Source organism: Trichomycterus rosablanca, chromosome 4 (genome assembly GCF_030014385.1).
Source record: "Trichomycterus rosablanca isolate fTriRos1 chromosome 4, fTriRos1.hap1, whole genome shotgun sequence".
In the NCBI taxonomy this organism is placed as follows: domain Eukaryota; kingdom Metazoa; phylum Chordata; class Actinopteri; order Siluriformes; family Trichomycteridae; genus Trichomycterus; species Trichomycterus rosablanca.
This window is the reverse complement of record NC_085991.1, coordinates 53,345,183-53,369,113: the sequence shown is the minus strand read 5'-3', so window position 1 is coordinate 53,369,113 and position 23,931 is coordinate 53,345,183. Positions and strand designations below refer to the sequence as shown.

Sequence of the window (23,931 nt, the reverse complement as noted above, 5' to 3'; positions counted from 1 at the left end):
TCTGATTATGCCTTTCAGAATTTACAAGCAGCACGGAGTAGAGGATGCCGCGGACGTCCTGACCAATCACCACAGCCATCGAAGAGACACCCGAGAGGTCAAACCTGGCGGATCCTTCGACAAGACCGTGTGGATTGATGGTATAGGGGTCCCAAGGGGGGTCCCAGATGAATTTAAGGCTAGGAACCAGATTGCTGCAGGGTTTGAAAGTGCACTCTTTTGGTGGGTAACTATCAATAAGAATGTAGACTGGATAAACTATCTCTATTACAATCAGCAGAGATTTGTCAATTTCAGCGTTCAGGCCATTGAGGGACTGAGAGACCAGCTAGACCAGACTTCACTTATGACCATACAGAATAGAATGGCATTAGACATGTTAGCAGAGAAAGGTGGAGTTTGCCAGATTGTGGGTTCATCGTGTTGCACCTTCATCCCTAATAATACTGCACCCGATGGTAGCGTGACACAAGCTTTGGAAGGATTGAGGGCTTTGTCACGAGAATGGAAGAAAAATTCAGGGATAGACAATGAATGGGTCAAGTGGCTAGAAAAGATGTTTGGACCATGGAAGGGAGTTATTACGAGTTTGGTGATGTCAGTATGTGTGGGATTGGCAATTTTAGTGGTATGTTGTTGTTGTGGTGTCCCGTGTATCAGGGTATCAATAGAAAAATTTGTGATAGAAGTAGTGAGTAGAGGAAGCAGAGGGGGGCAGGATCCACCAGTTATCCAGATGGTGTTGGCTGATTTGTCTAAATATCATGTAGATGATGAGGTGGAGGATACCCTTGAAGGTGGGCCGGAAGACCCACTTCGAGCAGTATAAGTGCTACTAACTCTGCTTAATTAAAGGTAAAACCGACCAGACAAGATGAGGAGAGAGGACCAGCACTACTGATCACCCACCGTGATGAAGGAAGGAGACTTGGAAGAACTGACAGAGGCATACTCTGTGGGGACTGGAAGACCCACTCCAAGGGACAGAAGTGCCACCAACTGGACCTGTCTACAGGGAACAAAACACAGCAGAAAGCCCGACAAAACCGACAATGTGGAAGAAGAGTCCAGTGGAGCCAACGAAACGGAACAAGAAGATGGGGGAGGATTTAGTTAGACTAGGAGAGAAAAACATAAACATATAGTTCGCAGACACGTAGACCATCTTTGAAAACACTAGTTAAGTGCAACACACATAGTTTAGCTACAAAACACAAGGGGTTAGCTCAGGATTGTTTACGATGTATATATGTTTGGTACTCTGCTATTTTTAGGAGGGATATTCTCTGTGTTTCATCGTGTAAATGTTTGTGCCGCTGCGGAAACAGGTAAGACCGACAGGGGAGAATCCATGGGACAGTAGGAGCCATGCAGAGAAACAGGAGCTATGGGCCCCTTCTGAATATCTGCAGCTCCGTCCGGTGGAGGACAACCTGAACGGACTTCCTGTAGAAGCTACGCACCCATTGTTTTTATTTTTCTTCTCGTTTTTGATTTCCTATTTATAAATTGCTTTATTTTGTTTTCCTATTCTTATTTTATTTTTTGGTTGTTTGTTTGTTTGGTTTAGGGGTAGGAGCTGTTGCGATAGGTACGGTTCCTTTAGTTTAACTGGCAGCCTTTTATTTTTTAGATACCTTTTATTGTAAAAACTCAGCCCAGTGGCCATGTAGTCAGAAGGGGTTAAATTGGGGGTTGCTGACAGCTATCCTTTTCTCCTGGAATCTAGAAACACCTAACCTATAGTTAAAAGTTAATGTGAAAGCATTAAGATGCTTTCAAGGGGGAATTGTTAGGATTTTTGGAACATAACATCATTATTAAACATAAATTCAATATGGGAAGTTTTACGGCATTTTCCCAGTTTTACGACATTTTGCCCACGTGGCCCTTTGTTCAAAATGGCGCCTACCACATTCCCTTGGTGGAGTCCCTCCCGGCCCCAGCCGAGGGGGGGGGGGGGGGGGGGCCTGGGCTTTTTAGCACATTTCATTGGCTCCACCAGCAGTGAAGGAGGAGGAGCCTAGTTTAGTTTGAAAAACCGCGCACTCAGAGGCACGGGCTCTCTCTTTGGCTGTTGATCACCTAGATTGCAAGAGAAAGGAGCGCCGATCGGCTTAGCTCTGACATATATTCACAGATCGTTTCTTACACTTAATAAAGTGTTTTTGAAGAGTACTTTCTGGATTCTCTGACTGCTTCTTCAGGGCCTCTCGACAAAAAGATTCGTCGTAACACATTCCTGAATATTAAGAAAAACATGTTTAGTGAAGCTGCTTGTATGTATAAACTCATAAGTTGGCAGGTATTAAAAAAGACAAAATTGAATTTGATGCAAAGAAACAATTAACAGCACCATTTCATCAGCTTGAAGCAAAGAGCAAAATCAGACTAACCTGTAATCCATTAGAACTTACACTCACCTGTCCCACCTTGTCAGTGATCACATGACTTTAATTAGCTTATGAATGGTGGCTTTGATGCTTAAAAAGGCTCATTTAATTTCCTGTTTCTTGTTCACAATGGTAAAGAGAAGTGAGCTGTCTGAGCAAACCAGAAATGCTATTATTATCAACACAAGTAGTTTGAAATGTTATCAAGAGGTCTGCTACAGTCGAGAACCTTCCAACAACATCCAAAGAACTTCAAGCTGACCTGGAGACATCTGGATGGATGGTTTCATAATGTATGATATGCCTTACACTAAAGAAAACAGGGTTCTGTGGGTGAAAGTCCAATAGGACCCCACTGCTTTAAGGAAGGAATAAGAAAAGAGAGTCTGAACTTTGCCAGAACGTACAAAGACAAACCACAATTATTTGGAAAAATCATTTATAAATAGATGAAACCAAATTAGAGCTCTTTGGCGATGAATACCAGTGTTGTTTATGAAGCCTATAAAGAAAAGATCACCTTACCTACAGTGAATCATGGTGGAAGATCTAGAAAACTAAGTGTCAGTCCTACAGCATGATACTGACCCAAAACACAAAATGCTTTAGAAGGAAAATGGACTGTTTTAAACTGGCAGCGACGAGTCCTGATCTCAGTCCACTAGAAAATGTTCAGAGATGAAATCAAAAGTCAATTCAAATGTGTGAGAGAACTTATGTGAGAGAATGTGTGGATAAAACTACCAGCAGACAGGAACAAGAAGCTCACAGATGTTTGGAGACTGTCACTGATGCCAAACATTGTGTAAATAAATTTTAGATAATGGCACCTTTAATCCTGTCCATGTGATATGTTTCTTCTTTCTTTATAGTTTTGAAATGACTGCATGTACGTGGACAGGACAAGTTTTTGTTGGATGTATCTGGACATGCAAATTGGTACCACCTCTGTCCACTTATTTCTGAAGATATTTACTTTTTTATACTAAACAATCGAGGCTGCCAATAATGTTGAGCACAGCTGTATATAAATGACTGAACAGGCTTTTATTACTACTGCAGTGTTTATTCTAATCTCCACCATCTGAATATTCATGTTTTATTATAAGAAGAGACATTTGTACTGTGGTTCTGGTGTGTAACTGAAACACTAATGTAAAACTCAGTCACAAAGTAAATCAGACCTCATCAGATTTCTCCTGTTAATTTATTTTACATATTAAATTTCTATAGAAAACGGCTGTGGTGAGTTTTCATAAAAGATAAAAGTTTCCTGGCATTCCACGCCAGCAGAACATCAAACCAGAGCAAGTCTAGCACCATGGTACCAGAGAAAGTAGGTTACCAAACAGAGGAGCTGGCAAGTCTGTGAGGAACAAACCAATCTATAGAAACACTCCCACCTGAAGCAAATTAACACTCAACAAGGTGCATGTGACTTGTCTCTTAAAAGGAACTGACATGTTAATCATCTGAGGCCCCATGCCTCATCAAATTTAGGAAGGCAAAAGATCAGAATTACAGAATGATTCTGTAACTGATTCAAATAACAGAAACCACAAGTTAAAATCCATCAATAAAGAACTGTTCTGTTACTGTACTGATACGACTCCCTCCCAGCTTCCACATACATACAGTGGATGAACCGGCTGCTTCTAGGAGTGAATACATGAGTGAACGTGTGAAAATATTTCAATAATCAAACAACAGCTACAATCTGAGAATAACAGTGTACATGTACATGCACCGAGAGAAACAGTACAGGAGATTTAATATAAAACAGTCAATAAGAAATGTTTTACAATATGTTAATTCTCTTTTTTCATAAAATATTCCTAGAGATGCATTATGCAGGTCATGCAGTAACAGAGAAATATTGATCAAATGTCATATGGATGGTATAACATACATTTTATTTACAATATTCAGTGCAGAAACATCACAGAAGGTATAAAATGATAAAAAAAAATAACACCATGTAATATCAGCATATTTTTTCCATTTATTGTAATTCTGCTGCTGTCTTCAAGTCTTCAAGACTTGGTGAGATTATTCTGCATGGTTGCTGGTTATTGGTTGCTACGGTGTTGTGAGATGGTTTGCCATCATGGTGCATGTGTGCTGATAGCTAATTGATATAATATCCCATGAAGTTGCTGGGTGTAACAAAGTGGTTGCTATGACATTGCTAGGTGGTTGTTTTAATATGCCACATGGTTGAAATGCTATTATTAGCTGGTTGCTATAGTATTGTATGTAGTTGCAAGGGTGGTCCAGTTAGTCAGTACAGTGCTGCTAGTTGGTCGTGATGGTATTTTATTGTTGTTACCAGTGTGTTTCTAGAGGGTTGCTATGGTATTGTAGGTGTTGCTATGATGTGCCCTGCTCTAAATAGGTGTTGTGAGTGTACTTACACAGTCAAGTCGGAAAGTCTGCACACCCCTTTCACCTTCTCCACGTTTTATTATGTTACAGACTCATTCTATACAGATTGATTCTATTTTTTGTCATACAATTCTACACAAAATCGCCCACAATGACAAAGTGAAAGCAGCTATTAAACATTTGTGTTAATTTATTAAAAATCAAAATGTAAAATATCATATGTACATAAGTGTGCACACCCTGTGATACGACACCCAAAAGTAAGCTGAGGTGCATTTTGATTTCACTGATCCTGCTTGAGATGTTTCTACAGTTTAACTGGAGTCCACTGGTGGTCAATTCAATTGATTTGACATGATTGGGGATTGCCAACACCTGCCTATAAAAGGTTCCACAGTTGACGGTGCATATCAGAGCAAACTCCAAGCCATGGGGTCAAAGGAATTACCTGCAGACCTCAGAAACAGGATTGTATGAAGGCACAGATCTGGAGAAGGGTATAGAAATATTGCTGCAGCTTTACACACCCCAAAGAGCACAGTGGCCTCCATCATTCATAAATGGAAGAAGTTTGGAACCACCAAAAATCTTTGTAGACCTGGCCGCCCAGCCGAACTGAGAGGTCGGGAAAGACGGCCTTGGCCAGGGAGGTGAGCAGGAACCTGAGGGTCACTCTGAAAGAGCTCCAGCATATCCTTGTGGAGATGGGAGAACCTATCAGAAGATCAACCATCCAGCAGCACTCCACAAATCATGCCTTTAGGGTAGAGTGGCAAGACGGAAGCCCCTCCTCAGTAAAAGGCACCTAGAAAACAAGATTCTCTGGTCTGATGAAACCAAAGTGTAACCTTTTGGCCTGAATACCAAGTGTCACGTCTGGAGGAAACTAGGTACCACTCATCACCTGGCTAACACCATCTCTAGTGTGAGGCATGGTGGTGGTAGCATCATGATGTGGGGATGTTTCTCAGCAGTGGGACCGGGGCGACTGGTCCTGATAGAAGGAAAGATGAATGCAGCTCAGTACACCAGATCCTTGATGATAAATAACTTGCTCCAGAGCGCTCTGGACCTCAGGCTGGGGTAAAGGTTTACCTTCCAACATGACAATGACCCAAAGCACACAGCCAAGAGAACAAAGGAGTGGCTTCAGCCCAGCCAGAGCCCAGACCTGAATCCAATCAAACATCTGTGGAAGGAGCTGAAAATGGCCGTGTACTGACGCTCCCCATCCAACCTGACGGAGCTCGCAAGGATATGCCAAGAGGAACGGGCAAAAATGTCCAGAAACAAGAGTGCAGGTGAAGGTGTGAGGGGTGTGCAGACTTTCCGGCTTGACTGTATCATGCTAACATGAGAGGGTGCACTAACTTTTGCAAATAATTTGTTTTTATAGAAATAAAATACAAAGAAGAGAAAGAAGAAGAAACGAGTAGAAGAACATCAGTGCGACAGTGGTGTTGCACATTACGCTGCATTCACTCATTAGGATTGAACTTGACTAACAGGGCAGATGATCAGTGGTGCTGAATTTTTACCTCCATCATTGAGATGAGGACTGAAGTATGGATAGAATTTGTCAGTGAAAGACTGACCAGTGAAAGAGTAGATATGAAACTCATTCTCAACATCATAGAAGGAGACCAAACCCTCCTCATAATCCACAAACACCCCCACCTTCTGAGGAGCCTGTTTCAAGGAGAGGAGAACAGAGGGAGACTCCAGAGCCCCATATTCAGTTTTATTTCTCAACCACACAGACCAATATCCATTTTCAGGACTTGGTGTAATCTTCCCCTTCCTGTTACTGGACTCTCTGGTCACTCCTAAATCCCAGTCAGTCTTCTCTTTAACCTGAACCTCATAGTAAATATCTTCCTGAGGAGAATCCCTCCTTTTCAAGCACACAGACACAGCGATCAAATCTCTCTGGATCATCAGGAAGATTCTGTTCTGTGTCTCCACATGTAACTTGTTTTCCATCATCAGACAGGATCAGGTTGGGATGAGATGTATCAGGATCCAGAATCACATCCACTGAGAGAAAGTGACACAATTTACACCCATTTTATCGTTACACAGTGTGCATTTGTCACAATGAGCTCCTGTGTGCCACGCCCCCCTCTCCATGCGCACACACGGTCTCCTGCCACGCCCCAATTCTGATCAGTTCCTTTGGACTAATTAGCTCCAGCTGCCCTCTATATAAGAGGTGAGCTGGAGAACAGATGTTTGACTCTATTTTGCGATCATTTTGATTTGATTTGATTTGATTTGTTTCTCTGACTTTGGAAGTGACTCTGTCTGATGGTTGGTGACCATTTTGTGATTGTTTTGTACCCTCTAGTTCGCTTTGTTAGCCTAAATCGCCTTGTTAGCCTAGTTCGCCTGTTTAGCCTAGTTCGCCTTGTTAGCCTAGATCACCTTGTTAGCCTAGTTTGCTTTGTTAGCCTAGATCGCCTTGTTAGCCTAGTTTCCATTGTTAGCCTAGTTTGCCTTTTTAGCCTAGATCACCTTGTTAGCCTAGTTTGCTTTGTTAGCCTAGCCTCTCGAGGCCGAGAGCTACTTCAAGGCTACTGAATAATACGAAGGGCTACTTGGTGATACAAACTTCCTGAAACAAAGTTGCACGGTTCACCTTTAATGATATTATTATTATTACAGTCGATTCCGGTTAATTGGACCACTGGTTAATCGGACCAGCCGCTTATTCGGACCGAATCCTAAAGTACCGAAACAAATCCTATTATGTACGTGTAATGTTATTCGCTTATTTGGACCAAAATTCCGTTTAATCGGACCAAAGAACGTGAGAGCGAATAAGAAAAAGTAGCCACAAGTCGCCACTTACAGCGGATGCAAAGCGGGGAAGCGAGATATGGGAGGATTCCTGGGCTCCCCGGGAGAATTTATGCTGTTATCAAAAGTCAGGAAATCCGAAAAGTTGTGTTGACAAGAGCAAAACCAGCGGGAGGTTAACACGCCCACCACTTTCTTTCCCACAACGAAGCACCCAGTAGCCAGCAGCGTGGTTATTGGATCCATCTGCATCTCCGCTTTTCGGCGAAATGAAGTCAAGCGTAAACCAGAGTGTCCGGCAACACGTGCAAGGAATTCCCTCCTGTCAACAGTATATAGTGTACAGTATATCGCACAATAAAGGTTTAATAAACATTTAATATGTTACATAAATTATAGCACGTCCCGTCTTGTAACATAGGGCATGTTCGTGTAATCGGACCTGCCGGTTATTAGGACCAAAACGATCGCGTCCCGATGTGGTCCGATTAACCGGATTCGACTGTATTATTATTATTATTATTATTATTATTATTATTATTATTATTATTATTATTATTATTATTATTATTATTATTATTATTATTATTATTATTATTATTATTATTATTATTATTATTATTATTATTATTATTATTATTATTATTATTATTATTATTATTATTATTAATCAATATTCATATATATGAAGAGACTGTCTGATCATATGATAATAATAATTATTAACAACTATTTACCATGGTAGAAAACATATATTTCAACATGTAACATTATTTATCTCTATTATTCTAAATTTGTCAGAGCTATCACATCTTTAATATTTTAGTAAATATCTTTCTTGACAGTTTTGTACGAATGAGTACATATGTAGCATTTTGATCAAAATCACTTTTTTTTTTTTTTACAAATGATCATCACAATTATTATGGATTTACTGATCTTTATTATATTTTAATATAAAATAAATATAAAAGGATTTTTAAACAAGGTTTGTAGGAGGTAAGGGACATTAATTTGTATATAAAAATAGTTTTACATTAATTCATGAAATGGTACAATATTTTAATAGATTCATTTATTTGCACAATTAAATTATTTTAAAATAAATAAATTTATTTATTTAAAAACAAGGTTTGTAGTAGGTGAGGAAGATTGATTGTTTGTATATAAAAATGCTAAAAATACATTTGAGATCTTTATAGATTTATTCATCTCCATTATAAATTTGTGACAAATTTTTTCATACGTTATTGATACTTTTTAAAGTAAAATTAATGGAAAATAAATACAAACGTCATTTTTAAAAGATATGGTTTGTAGTATTTAATGTGTTTGTATAAAAAATGTTTGACATTAATCCATCAAATCATTACAAGACTTTAATGGATTTATTTCTAGTGCAGAGTAAATGTCTCCTATGTGTTTCTGTTAGTTTGATGACGCTCCCTAACGCCTCAGCTGAAGTGAGAGCTTGATCAGCGGTTTCATTATAACCTTTCTGTAAATAATAATAATAATAATAATAATAATAAAATTTTATTTGAAAAGCACCTTTCATAGGGTAAAAACTACATAAAACCCGCATCTCGCTCCTATGCGGCTGCGCATGCGTAGCTCGTTATCTCAGCGTTATGCGCACGTTTTAAAACTCCGTACTCCGAGATCAGAACTCAAATAAACATCAAACATCAAAATTGTTTTTTAAATGTTATATTCACTATTGTCATTTTCAAATCTACATCAATGCAAGTGTTATTCGTTTAAAAAGAACAGCAACACAAATATAATTTTTAGATGGAGCTCTATAGTCACTATAGTCATACCTGTAAAGTCTCCCGTTTTGGCCGGGAAACTACCGTATTTTACCCCTCTTTCCCGCCGTCCTCCCGTATTAGTATTTTCCCGTAAATTTCCCGTATTATACTATAATTTTAAAAAACATTCCTGTGCCTCTCCAAACTGAAATGTCACTGTGATGTTCTGTTATTTACATTGGGCAAAGGGAGACCCCTGGCATTCATTTGTGCCTTTGCTGTTCCAGTGGGTAGTTTGGACTGTATGAGGTAACTAATCAGTTGCGGTTTTCTTACTCGGCATTATATGGCCAGGAAAACATTTGCCTGTGAGTATTTTTATGTTTAATTACTGTATAACTTTATTTTTAGACTATCTCTGATGCAAACCTTGGTTAATGTATGAAAATAAGTTCTAAATCTCTTGAGTAATTTGTAAATGCTAACCGCTAGCATCTATATGGTTTTTTCCATAGAAGTTAGCTTTAAGCTAATGATTCGGTTCTATTTATTTTAATGTACAGTGTCACGTAAATGCACTCAGGAAACAAATGTAACTAAGACACATTTTGTATGTCTGCTTTACAGTTTTACAGTGAGTCTTAAGTAAAGTTTTGGAGACAATTTCGGTTTCCGGCTTTTCTTGGGAAACTGTTATCCATCTATCGAGCTTGTAGCCACACACACGAGCAGGGGCAAAATAGTCACTAACCTCGCGAGAACTGCCACCCAGGCTGCTGCAAGTGGCAGTTCTCGCAAGGTTAGTGCGGACAGCGGGAACAAACCTGGAACAGGGAGAGATGGATGGATGCAAGGAAAGAGAGGGCATTCCTGCCAAAAAAGTAAAGACTGCATGTAAATATCTAGAGAAATGGGACATCGAATTTACCTTTCTAAAGAGGAGCAGGATGGGGCAAAGTTATGCAAAGGTAGGCCTATCAGATTCTGATCATCTAATTGTAGTTTGTAAGTGTTTCACAGGTGGTTATTTTAGATTTCTTGTAAACCTGTCTTAAAATGTAAGGGATACTGAACCTCGGTTGGGCTGGTGGGACGACTCGAAGCGCGCGGTGGAAAATTTCCCTTATTTTTAAATCCAAAACTTGACAGGTATGACTATAGTGCTATTTTGGAACATGGGCTGCAGGCGACCCACGTGGTCCCTGCGGGTGACCAGGTGCCCGCGGGCACCGTGTTGGTGACCCCTGGCCTAGATCGCCTTGTTAGCCTAGTTTGCATTATTAGCCTAGTTTGCCTTGTTAACCTAGACTGCCTTGTTAGCCTAGTTTGCCTTGTTAGCCTAGATCGCCTTGTTAGCCTAGTTTGCATTGTTAGCCTATTTTGCTTTGTTAGTCTAGTTCACCTTGTTCACATTGTTAGCCTAGATCGCCCGTTTAGCCTAGTTCGCCTTGTTAGCCTAGTTCGCCTTGTTAGCCTAGTTTGCCTTGTTGGCCTAGTTCGTCTCTTTAGCCTAGATCGCCGGGTTAGCCTAGTTTGCCTTGTTGGCCTAGTTAGCCTTGTTTAGTCCTTTTTTGTGTTGTCTTTTTTTGTTTTTAATAAATATTAGTTTAGTTACATCTCTGCGTGTGTGTCCGCCCCCTTTTGTCTTGTCTTAGCCCCCGCGTGACAGTAAATTTAAGTTATAAGCAATTCCTTTCCTCAAACTCACAAGATCTTACAGATGTTAATCACTTACCCATACTGACAACCTTCTTCATTTCCTCATTCCTGAAGCTGAGACAGAGCTCTCCTCAGAGTCTCCACATCCAGATGAGGCTGAATACTGACATCAGTCCAGTTGTTGGTGGGTGGAGGTCTGCACAGGGATGGGTAAATCTACAGTACAGCAGGAGAGAGGAGAAATCCCTCAGCATGACCAGTGCTGTCCTGTCATGTGCTGCATTACTATTATGAAACAGAGGGACTGACCTGTAGGAGATGGAGATGATCCTCAGTGTTGGAGATCTGCTCCAGGTCAGTGTTTCTCCTCTTTAGCTCAGTGATTTCCTGCTCCAGATCTTTAATGAACTCTTGAGCCTGACGCTCTGCTGCTCTCTGCTTCTCTTCCATCACCTTCAGCATCTCAGCCTGGTTTCTCTCAATGCTGCGTATCAGAGCTCTGAAGATCTCCATGCTGTCAGCTTTCTCCTTCTCTGTGTTTTTCTACCAGGAGAAACATCAGGTCATTTATGTAGTGTTATTAGAAATAGCAGTTATTCTTATGTATGTTTGGAAATGAGGACTAGTTGAGAAGAGAAAGGCTTTACTTACTTTATCAAGTTCTGTAGAATGTTTGATTTCTTTTATCTTCTTCAGTCGGTCCTGGATCATCTGCTCAACTTCTGCTTTTGTCACTCCCAGCTGAGTCTGTAAAATATACAAGAATAAGAAATATTAGGCGCTCAGGTGACGCAGTGGTAAAACACGCTAGCACACCAGAGCTGACATTTTACTCTTATCGGTTTTAAACTCAGCTTTGCCAACTGTCTGGGCTGGGCACCTACATGAACAACAACTGACTGTTGTTCATACAGATGGGAGCCGGATAAAGGACTCCCTCATGGCTGATGCAATTACGACCTCTGCTAGCTAATTGATGGCACCTGCACAGAGACGGGAAAAGAGTGTGTGTTGATCAGGGTGTCGCTCTCTATACACAAAGCTGATCCACATATGCACCCGCCTAGTGCAGGTGAAAAGATGCAGTCGGCTACTGCACACATGTTGAAGGGGTCGTGTATTACCTCAATCGGAGTGGGAATCAGCTTTAGTGGAGAGAAAGCAAAGTTCAATCTGGCAATTAGATGCAGTAAATTTAAGAGAAAATGCATAAAACAATTTATACACTGATCCGCCATAAGATTAAAACCACCTCCTTGTTTCTACACTCACTGTCCATTTTATCAGCTCCACTTACCATATAGAAGCACTTTGTAGTTCCACAATTACTAACTGTAGTCCATCTGTTTCTCTTCATGCTTTGTTAGCTCCCTTTCATGCTGTTCTTCAATGGTCAGGACCCCCACAGGACCCCCACAGAGCAGGTATTATTTAGGTGGTGGATCATTCTCAGCACTGCAGTGACACTGACATGGTGGTGGTGAGTTAGTGTGTGTTGTGCTGACACCTCACTGTCACTGCTGGACTGAGAATTGCCACAAACCAAAAATATCCAGCCAACAGCGCCCCGTGGGCAGAGTCCTGTGAACACTGATGAAGGTCTAGAAGATGACCAACTCAAACAGCAGCAATAGATGAGCGATCGTCTCTGACTTTACATCTACAAGGTGGACCAACTAGGTAGGAGTGTCTAATAGAGTGGACAGTGAGTGGACACGATTTTTCAAAACTCCAGCAGCGCTGCTGTGTCTGATCCACTCATACCAGCACAACACACACTAACACACCACCACCATGTCAGTGTCATTGCAGTGCTGAGAATGATCCACCACCTAAATAATACCTGCTCTGTGGTGGTCCTTTGGGGGTCCTGACCACTGAAGAACAGGGTGAAAGGAGGCAACAAAGCATGTAGAGAAACAGATGGACTGCAGTCGGTAATTGTAGAACTACAAAGTGCTTCTATATGGTAATCGGAGCTGATAAAATGGACAGTGAGTGTAGAAACAAGGAGGTGGTTTTAATGTTATGGCTGATCAGTGTATACTCTACATATATACTATTTGTGCAATAATTATAATAATTATTACTACCTGTTTGTGCTGTAAGTTCTTTTATATATATTTTGTACTTTTTATATATTTTAATATTTTTATTTTGTTTTTATTGTATTATTGATGCTGAGAGCTACCAAACAAAGATTCGTTGTTTAACTACAATGACAATAAAGTTTATCTTATCCTATCTTATCTTAGTTTGAATGCAGGTTTTTAGGAGGAAACAAGAGCACCTACAAAAGACCACGCAAACTCCACGCTTGCTCCACTTGGGAATCGAGCCCAGAGCCTTCTCAATGTAAGGCAACAGTGCTACCCAACGAGCCCTGCCATGATTAATTTAGTCCACAGTAAACTTGTGTTTAAAACAAACACAACTTCACTATTGGAGTGGTGAGAAAACTGCACTTCAGATGACTGAACTGTGTTATGAGGCACAATTGATATTTTGCTGTTAATTTACGGTGCTGTACATTTACATTTACATTTCCGGCATTTAGCTGATGCTTTTATCCAACGTGACTTACATTTGTGACAGTATACAACCTAAGCAATTGAGGGTAAAGGGCCTTGCTCAAGGGCCCAACAGTAGTAACCTGGCAGAGGTGGGGCTTAAACCGGCAAACTTCTGATTACTAGTCCAGTACCTTAACCACTAGGCTACAATTACCCAGAGAGAGCTTCTGTAAGCAAAGTGAAAACCAAACACTTACACTGATGGACTTACAGCTGGTTATGGCTGCGAACCGCCGGATGGCTGCTTGTCGTAGTTGGTTACTTTTCATCAATCCCCACATCCCTAACCCGTGGCTGGTTGTGTGACTACGTTGTTTTTATGTTTACATGTGCTTGTGTGCTGTAAGGGGCTTTTTTTTCGTGTTACCATAGTGTGCTCCTCAAGGGAGCACAATCTGGTTGCTCCCCCCCCCCCCCCCTCCCCCTCTTGTCATATTGAATGTTCTGGACGGGTTGATGGCTAATTTCGCTGTAATTGTACCTGTTGCAATTTATAGTGACAATAAAGTTCTTCTACTACTTACGGATTGTACATCAGGATGTGTGGATGTCTCTGGTTTCTCTAACTTTTACTGTATACGTAACAGGTATGAATGCATTTATTATAGAGCACAGAGAACAATGGGTAACAAGAACAAACAGGAAAAATAAAGAATAAAATATTTTGGATAAAAAACTGATTTAAACTATTTTTTACGTTTCACTTGGTGGTAGAATATAGAAGTTCTTGCTCTTGCTCTCGTGGAAGGCGGTCGAACTTCTCTCTCCTCCCTTATCTTTCCTGCTTGGCTTCTCCTGTACTGTCTTGTCTCGTCTACTCTACTCTACAGGGATTCTCTTAGCACTGCTCTTCAAAGAACAAATTATGGAATTAGTTAAATGGTCTCTGAATGCTATTGACACCATCTTCTCATCGAGAAGTTCGGGTTCGGGGGAACCCACATTCCCCGGCAGAACGCAGATGGCGGGATACGCGATGGACTCGTGGGAGAAGTGGATGGTCATGTGCCTGGCACCTCTTTCGTTAGAGGACATAGAGGATGTTTACCTATTCGGAACTTTGATTGTGGGGTTTTTGCTGATTGGATTAGGTTTTACCCTGCTATATCGGGAAATTATAAGAGTTGGGTCAGTTGTCAAAGGTCCCCAGAAACTGCCCAATTTGATTTGATTGATATGATGGGCAGAGCCGTTGGAACTCAGACTGTGACTATAAATCGCAATATGGATTCCATCTTGGAGAAACTAACGGCTTTGCAAAACGGTGTGAATCAGAGACTGACTCAATCTGAGAGCATGTGTTAAAGAAATTGTACTCGTGCACATATAAAAAAAAAAAAAGTAATTTCTGCTCTTTGGCTTTCCCTGTTATCAGCTTCGGCCTTGCTGATAAGGAAATTCCTCCAGAAGATCTGTTGCTACGGGTCATCTTGTACCTAACCTCCCCTGCTCTCTGTTTTTCATTCTGGGTAGCAACGGCTGTAATACGCCATCTTATCGCGAACTTTGTACAGATTTTTTGCTTACAGGAATGAAGAGCTGCCCCAACCCCCAACCCAACGTCTCCACTCTTAGCTTAATTCCACCAATACGGCAAGACGGGTCTGCAGCGCGCGCTGGTTATGGCTGCGAATCGCTGGATGGCTGCTTGTCGTAGTTGGTTACTTTTCCAATCCCCACATCCCTAACCCGTGGCTGGTTGTGTGACTATGTTCTTATGTTTACATGTGCATTTGTGCTGTAAGGGGCTTTTTTTCCTCAGGGAGCACAATCTGGTTGCTGGTACTCTCCCAATGTGTTATCATTTCTTGTTTCTTATCCTGTCTTCCTGTCCTGTCTCCCCCCTTGTCATATTGAATGTTCTGGATGGGTTGATGGCTAATTTTGCTGTAATTGTACCTGTTGCAATTTATAGTGACAATAAAGTTCTACTACTACTACTACTACTAGAAACACACAGAGCCAGTGAAAGTGAAACTCTAATGTAATCAATCAGACTGAACTGTTCTAAACTGAGCTTCTGTATTACAAGAGCTTATAAACCACTGATTATAAACATTCAGATATCAACATTTTATCATCCACTTTACTGCGTCTAGATGTTAAATCATGTGAGATATGAGACACGACCACATAATATTTCTTTATGCTGGGAAATAAAATGAAGACAAACATGCTGCTTGTTTACTGTCCTGCTGTCTCGGTTAGTTTATTTAGTAACTAAATTGTTTGTAATTCTAGCTGTACAATCATCTGTATCAGTATTAACACTTAATAAACATTTCATTCTTCTGTCTTCTGAGACGCATCCTGTGGAACTTCCCCAACATTTCCTTATAGCACCGTTCCACTTTACCTCCCTGTTTGCTCCTTGTATTGCCCCTTTATTATTTACCTGCTTATTTAGCTGACTGAAGACTGTAGAAGCTTCGAACTGGAGATTTTAAGCTGCTGAAACAAGTCACTTCTGATTAGGAAACACGTTTCTACTTTACTTTCGTTTCTGCTGAGTGACGTCATGAAAACACGCCCCTCAGTTTGTACAACAGTTACACACTTTAACCACCAGATAGCAGAAATTCACCCACTTTTACCTGCAGTAAATGGAACCAGTTTGTATAATCTGAGTTTAGTGATTATTATCACTATGATGAGATTTAGCAGCTACATTTACTGCAGAACAGCCTGAACTCAGACACACTGTTGATTTCAGGTCTCACCACAGCACAACTCTACATCCACCGGCTAAACTAAATACTGCTGACGCTTAAGTGTAGTCATGATTTATCAGCCATAACATTAAAACCACTTCCTAGTTTCTACACCCACTGTCCATTTTATCAGCTTTACTTACCATATAGAAGCACTTTGTAGTTCTACAATTACTGACTGTAGTCCATCTGTTTCTCTGCATACTTTTTTACCTGATTCATCCTGTTCTTCAATGGTCAGGACCCCCACAGGACCACCACAGAGCAGGTATTATTTAGGTGGTGGATCATTCTCAGCACTGCAGTGACACTGACATGGTGGTGGTGTGTTAGTGTGTGTTGTGCTGGTATGAGTGGATCAGACACAGCAGCACTGCTGGAGTTTTTAAACACCTCACTGTCACTGCTGGACTAAGAATCGTCCACCAACCAAAAACATCCAAACAACAGTGTCCTGTGACCACTGATGAAGGTCTAGAAGATGACCGACTCTCTAGACCTTTAAGTATGTAGAGAAACAGATGGACTACAGTCAGTAATTGTAGAACTACAAAGTGCTTTTCTATGGCAAGTTTTTCAGGATGAACTCTGAAGTTTATATGCGTGTGAAGGCAGGCGAGCGAATACTTTTGGCAATATAGTGTATCTGCTTGCTCCATACTTGTTGCTTTCATAACTTGACTGTGGGTCAAAACAGCAACTAGGTGATTCATTTGGTGGTCAGTAAAGTTCTTTATTATTTAACTTCTGTTACATGAAGAACCTGCCAAAGAAATGAGGTGTGTGGGCAGCTTAGAACAAGCTGGGGGACAAGCCATAGCCTAGTGGTTAGGGTACTGGAGGTTGCTGGTTCAAGCCTCACCACTGCGAGGTTGCTGCTGTTGGGCCCTTGAGCAAGGCCCTTAAACCTCAATTGCTCAGATTGTATACTGTAACTGTACTGTATATCCACATATACCACACTGTTAGACATTTCAAAGGGTTTTTACGGTAACTTTCTGGTAACACAAGTTATCGTAATTCAAATTTACAGTACCATAACTGTATTTTACTTTTACAGTAACTTGATGTTACTGTAATTGCATTTTACAGTAACACCACAGTAAAAACATAGGTTAACTGTACAGTACTGTAATTATTTGTTAAATTCTTATTATTTAATTTAAAATTTTAGAAACTCTTATTACTTATTTTACTTATATCTTACACAATACTACTATTAAGTCCACACAGACAATTATTGCAACATATCAAATTGTTTATTTAAATCCCTGCAAATGCTTAAAGCACTTTCATCAAAAACGTGTAAAAATGCAGAATTTCCTTAAAAACATTCTTACTTTAATCCACGCAACTTTCAAAATGCATTTAAAACAACACATCTAAAATAACACAATGTGCATTAACTTAACATGTACAAAACACTTTTACTGTTAAATAATTCAGTATTGAATGCATAGTACAACAATGAACAATGAAATCTAGATAAAGTTACATTAGAAATAACACAAGAGCTTCAAAAATGCAGGGTTACAGAAACACTGTTGAGTGGAGTTTTATACCAAAACTACTCTGTCGACTCACATACCTGACTTAACATGAAATGAACCGTGTTCCTAGGTAGACCCTAGGTAGCAAACGTGTCGAGGTAAACCACTTCTCAACCTGCAACCTGCTTTGTTCTTTTCCCTTAACAAGCCATTCAGCATTGTTCACCTGTAATCACAGAAAGATAATCTTTAACAGTTCTATGCAATTAAATACAGTATCCTCAAAATAAATCTAATCTTTCTGAAAATTACAATGTTTTGTAAGGATCCTGCGGCGACTGTTAAACAAAGTCACAGTTTACAGCGTCGCAGGCCTTACAGAGGCTCTGTGTGACTGGTATTAATTTATTGTCGTAACTGTCGTAACATTTTTGCTGGTTCCCAGTTTTGGTGTAAAAAGTCCTCTTCAAGGGTCAGCACATCTGCTGCTCCATTGCGGCTTCATCCATCCATAGAATCATAGCCGAGCCGCAGAACTATTTCTGTGTGCGCGCCTCTACTGAACTCCTTGCCGCAAAACTTGAGATAATGTGGTGGTTCCGAAGCTGAACCGTTAGGCAAACAACGTCAGTTCAAAACTCTCACAGGTGAAAATTAGGATGAGTCTTGTCAATAAAATCGTTTGGCGCCAAAGGTAATTACAGTAATTTACCTCAATGTAAAAAATACAGTAAATCTCTGTATTCAGTATTTGGCATCAGGCAAAATTGTCACGATGCAGTGGAAAATACTGTTATGTACTGTAAATAACTGTAGAAATTACAGAAATGTCTAACAGCACAAGTCACGATTCCTCAATAAACAGTCGAGAACCTTCATTATATACATGGTGAAATTAAAACGTTTTATACTGAACAAAAATATAAACGCAACTTTTTTATTTTTGCTCCGATTTTTCATGAGCTGAACTCAAAGATCTAAGACTTTGTCTATGTACACAAAAGGCCTTTTTCTCTCAAATATTGTTCACAAATTTGTCTAAATCTGTGTTAGTGAGCACTTCTCCTTTGTCGAGATAATCCAACCACCTCACAGGTGTGGCATCTCAAGATGCTGATTAGACAGCATGATTATTGTACAGGTGTGCCTTAGGCTGGCCACAATAAAAAGGCACTCTAAAACGTGCAGTTTTACTGTATTGGGGGGATCCGGGGGGGTCAGAAAACCAGTAAGTATCTGGTGTGACCACCATTTGCCTCACGCAGTGCAACACATCTCCTTCGCATAGAGTTGATCAGGTTGTTGATTGTGGCCTGTGGAATGTTCGTCCACTCCTTCTCAATGGCTGTGCGAAGTTGCTGGATATTGGCAGGAACTGGAACACGCTGTCGTATACGCTGATCCAGAGCATCCCAAACATGCTCAATGGGTGACATGTCCGGTGAGTATGTTGGCCATGCAAGAACTGCTGAAAATGTTTTCAGCTTCCAGGAATTGTGTACAGATCCTTGCAATATGGGGTCATGCATTATCATGCTGCAACATGAGGTGATGGTCGAGAATGAACGGCACAACAATGGGCCTCAGGTACTCATCACGTTATTTCTGTGCATTCAAAATGCCATCAATAAAATGCACCGGTGTTCGTTGTCCATAACTGCCCATATCATAAAACCCACCGCCACCATGGGCCACTCGATTCACAATGTTGACATCAGCAAAGCGCTCACCCAAACGACACCATACACGCAGTCTGACATCTGCCCTGTACAGTGAAAACCAGGATTCATCCTGTGAAGAGAACACCTCTCCAACGTGCCAGATGCCATTGAATGTGAGCATTTGCCCACTCAAGTCGGTTACAACGACGAACTGCAGTCAGGTGGAGACCCCGATGAGGATGACGAGCATGCAGATGAGCTTCCCTGAGACGGTTTCTGACAGTTTGTGCAGAAATTCTTTGGTTATGCAAACTGATTGTTGCAGCAGCTGCCTAATCAGCATCTTTATATGCCACACCTGTGAGGTGGATGGATTATCTCGGGAAAGGAGAAGTGCTCACTAACACAGATTTAGACAAATTTGTGAACGATATTTGAGAGAATAAGGCCTTTTGTGTACATAGACAAAGTCTTAGATCTTTGAGTTCAGCTCATGAAAAATCGGAGCAAAAACAAAAGTGTTGTGTTTATATTTTTATTCAGTACAGAACTTGACTGACAGGGCAGATGATCAGTGGTGCTAAATTTTCACCATCATCATTGACACAGGGACTGAATACTGGATAGATTTTCTCAGTTAAAGACTGACCAGTAAAAGAGTAGATATGAGACTCATTCTCAACATCATAGAAGGAGACCAAACCCTCCTCATAATCCACAAACACCCCCACCTTCTGAGGAGCCTGTTTCAAGGAGAGGGGGACACAAGGAAAATCCAGAGCCTCATATTCAGTTTTATTTCTCAGCCACACAGACCAATATCCATCATTAGGACTGAGTGTAAGCTCTCCCTTCCTGTTACTGGACTCTCTGGTCACTCCTAAATTCCAGTCAGTCTTCCCTTTAACCTGAACCTCATAGTAAAATCTCCCTGAGGAGAATCCCTCCTTTCCCAGCACGAATACACAGCAATCAAATCTCTTTGGATTATAAGGAAGATTCTGTTGTTTGTCTCCATTAGTTACTTGTTTTCCATCATCCGACAGGATCAGGTAATGATTTGCTGTATCAGGATCCAGAATCACGTCCACTGAGAGAAAGAGACACAATTTACACCCATTTTATCGTTACACAGTGTGTATTAATGAAGAAATCTAGATTTCATCATGTGATGAGTGAGAGCTCACAAACCTGCATATTGTTGAATTCTCTTCAGTTCTGGTTGGAATAAAATAAAGAACAAAATTATTTACTGCTAGAAATAATTTCTGTTAGAAACTGGATTATTTTAAAGTGATGATTATAAAGCACAATATGAAGCTGGAACATGAACATTAACCCAGTGTGGTGACCAACACTCATAAGTAATTTCTCTGCACAATCTTACAGATAGTAATCACTTACCCATACTGACAACCTTCTTCATTTCTTCATCAACACATTCCTGAAGGTGAGACAGAGCTCTCCTCAGAGTCTCCACATTCAGATGAGGCTGAATACTAACATCAGTCCAGTTGTTGGTGGGTGGAGGTCTGCACAGGGACGGGTAAATCTACAGTCCAGCAGGAGAGAGGAGAAATCCCTCAGCATCACCAGTGCTGTCCTGTCATGTGCTACATTACTATTGAGAAACAGAGGGACTCTGACCTGTAGGAGGTGGAGATGATCCTCAGTGTTGGAGATCTGCTCCAGGTCAGTGTTTCTCCTCTTTAGCTCAGTGATTTCCTGCTCCAGATCTTTAATGAACTCTTCAGCCTGACGCTCTGCTGCTCTCTGATTCTCTTCCATCACCTTCAGCATCTCGGCCTGGTTTCTCTTAATGCTGCGTATCAGAGCTCTGAAGATCTCCATGCTGTCAGCTTTCTCCTTCTCTGTGTTTTTCTACCAGAAGAAACATTATTCATGTAGTGTTATTAGAAATAGCAGTTCTTCTCATGTATGTTTGGAAATGAGGACTAGTCGAGAAAAATTAAAAAAAAAAAAAAAGTAGAGACAAATTCTTCTTACTTTATTAAGTTCTACAGAAAGTTTAATTTCTTCGACCTTCTTCAGTCGGTCCTGGATCATCTGCTCAACTTCTGTTTGTGTTGCTCCCAGCTGAGTCTGTAAAATATACAGACAGCTGTGTTTACAGAAATGATTTGAATTCTGCAGAAGTGGTACTTATATAATTATACAGGACCACCAGTTTTTAAACACCTCACTGTCAGTGCTGGACTGAGAATCGTCCACCAACCAAAAATCTCCAGCCAACCGTGCAAATGATTCTGCAGTGTATAAGATCTCTCACCTTCTTCTCTGCACTCTCCTCCTCTATAGGAACTGTGTTGTGGTTCCTGTGGTCTGTTTCAGTGCAGAACTGACAAACACACGTCTGGTCGTCTCTACAGAACATCTCCAGAGGTCTCTCATGTTTCTGACAGGTGTAATCCTCCAGGTTCTCCACTGGATCTATTAGTTTGTGTTTCTTGAATGAAGAAACGTTCCAATGAGGTTCCAGGTGAGTCTTGCAGTAAGAGGCCATACAGATCAGACAGGACTTCAGAGCTTCACGTTTCTTCTCACTGCAGAAGTCACAGAACACCAGAGATTTGGTAGGTTCTCCTGCAGTGCTGCTTGATTTGACCTGAACTGGCTTCCTGAATTGAGCAGCCAGTCCAGAGATGAAGGTATTTACTCGTAGTTCAGGTCTTCGAGGAAATTTCTCCTTACATACTGGACACTGACAGTGTAAACTGGTGTCCCAGCACTCTTTGATACAGATCATGCAGAAGTTGTGTCCACATGAAGTAGTGACTGGATCAGTAAACACATCCAGACAGATGGAGCACTGGAGCTGATCTTCAGACAGGACACTGCTGGAGGAAGCCATGCCTGATAGAGGAGATACAGAGACCCTTTAATGATTCATATATTAATTCATTTATTGTCTATTTAACCACCCATCCTATTCTGTGTCACAGTGGGTACAATTAACTGGGTAAAAGGTAGGAAACACCCCAGACAGGTCACCAGTCCATTACAGGGCAAGCAAACACACACACACACACACACACACACACACACCCCTAACAGCAAATAGTTAGCTTTGTTACTGTGTGACAGTGTGGTAAACCAGCTGTACAGCCGAGAACATGAGGAATTGGACCGTATAGTTAGGACTGCACAGAGAATTTTGGTTACTAAGCTTCCAAAGCTGGACACAGTTTACACTAACCGCCTACATAAGAGGGCTAGGAACAATATCAAAGACTCAACCCACCCAGGTCACAGACTGTTTGTCCCCCTCCCAACCAGGAAAAAGATTCAGGACGATTAAGACCCGAACAAGCAGACTGAGGAAATTAAGAAGCTTTTATCCCAGAGCTGTAGCCTCTATTACACCTCCACCCCCACCCAGACACACACCCATAGCTGCTGAGACAACAAACCAAACTGTTTTGAACCCTGCCCTCCCCAAGCTGCTATTTTATGCACAGATCACTTTACATCTATACTATTACATATTACTATTACTATATACTACATACAATGGGGAAAAAAAGTATTTGATACACTGCCGATTTGGCAAGTTTTCCCACCTACAAAGAATGGAGAGGCCTGTAATTTTTATCATAGGTACAATTCAACTGTGAGAGACAGAATCTAAAAAAAATCCAGATAATCACATTGTATGATTTTTAAATAATTAATTTGCATTTTATTGCATAAAATAAGTATTTGATACAATGGAAAAACAGAACTTAATATTTGGTACAGAAACCTTTACAGAGGTCAGACATTTCCTGTAGCTCTTGACCAAGTTTGCATACACTGCAGCAGGGATTTTGTCCCACTCCTCCATACAGATCTTCTCCAGATCTTTTAGGTTTCGGGGCTGTCGCTGGGCAACATTGAGTTTCAGCTTCCTCCAAAGATTTTCTATTGGGTTCAGGTCTGGAGACTGGCTAGCCCACTCCAGGACCTTGAAATGCTTCTTATGGAGCCACTCCTTAGTTGCCCTGGCTGTGTTTCACGTCATTGTCATGCTGGAAGACCCAGCCATGACCCATCTCCAATGCTCTTTCTGAGGGAAGGAGGTTGTTGGCCAAAATCTTGTGATACATGACCCCATCAATCCTCCTTTCAATGCGGTGCAGTCGTCCTGTCCCTTTTGCAGAAAAGCACCCCAAAGTATGACGTTTCCACCCCCATGCTTTACTGTTGGGACGGTTGTACTTATCCTTCTTCTTCCTCCAAACACGGCGAGTGGAGTTGATACCAAAAAGCTCTATTTTGGTCTCATCTGACCACATGACCTTCTCCCATGCCTCCTCTGGATCATCCAGATGGTCATTGGCGAACTTTAAACAGGTCTGGACATGTGCTGGCGTGAGCAGGGGGACCTTGCGTGCCCTGCAGGATTTTAATCCATGGCGGCGTAGTGTGTTACTAACGGTAATCTTTGAGACTGTGGTCCCAGCTCTCTTCAGGTCATTGACCAGGTCCTCCCATGTGATTCTGGGC

General features: G+C 41.0%; 1 protein-coding gene across 1 annotated transcript; it reads right to left on the bottom strand.

Moving 5' to 3' along the window:
- Positions 1-1,113: 1,113 nt before the first annotated feature.
- Positions 1,114-22,309, bottom strand: LOC134312013 (nuclear factor 7, ovary-like). The gene is made up of 8 exons (XM_062993658.1): positions 21,716-22,309; positions 21,433-21,528; positions 21,073-21,306; positions 20,830-20,977; positions 20,617-20,643; positions 20,340-20,515; positions 6,317-6,638; positions 1,114-1,118 (listed from the first exon to the last, which is right to left on the bottom strand). The coding sequence occupies exons 1-8, from the start codon at positions 22,295-22,297 to the stop codon at positions 1,114-1,116; spliced, it is 1,590 nt and encodes a 529-aa protein (XP_062849728.1). The 5' UTR covers positions 22,298-22,309.
- Positions 22,310-23,931: the final 1,622 nt, after the last annotated feature.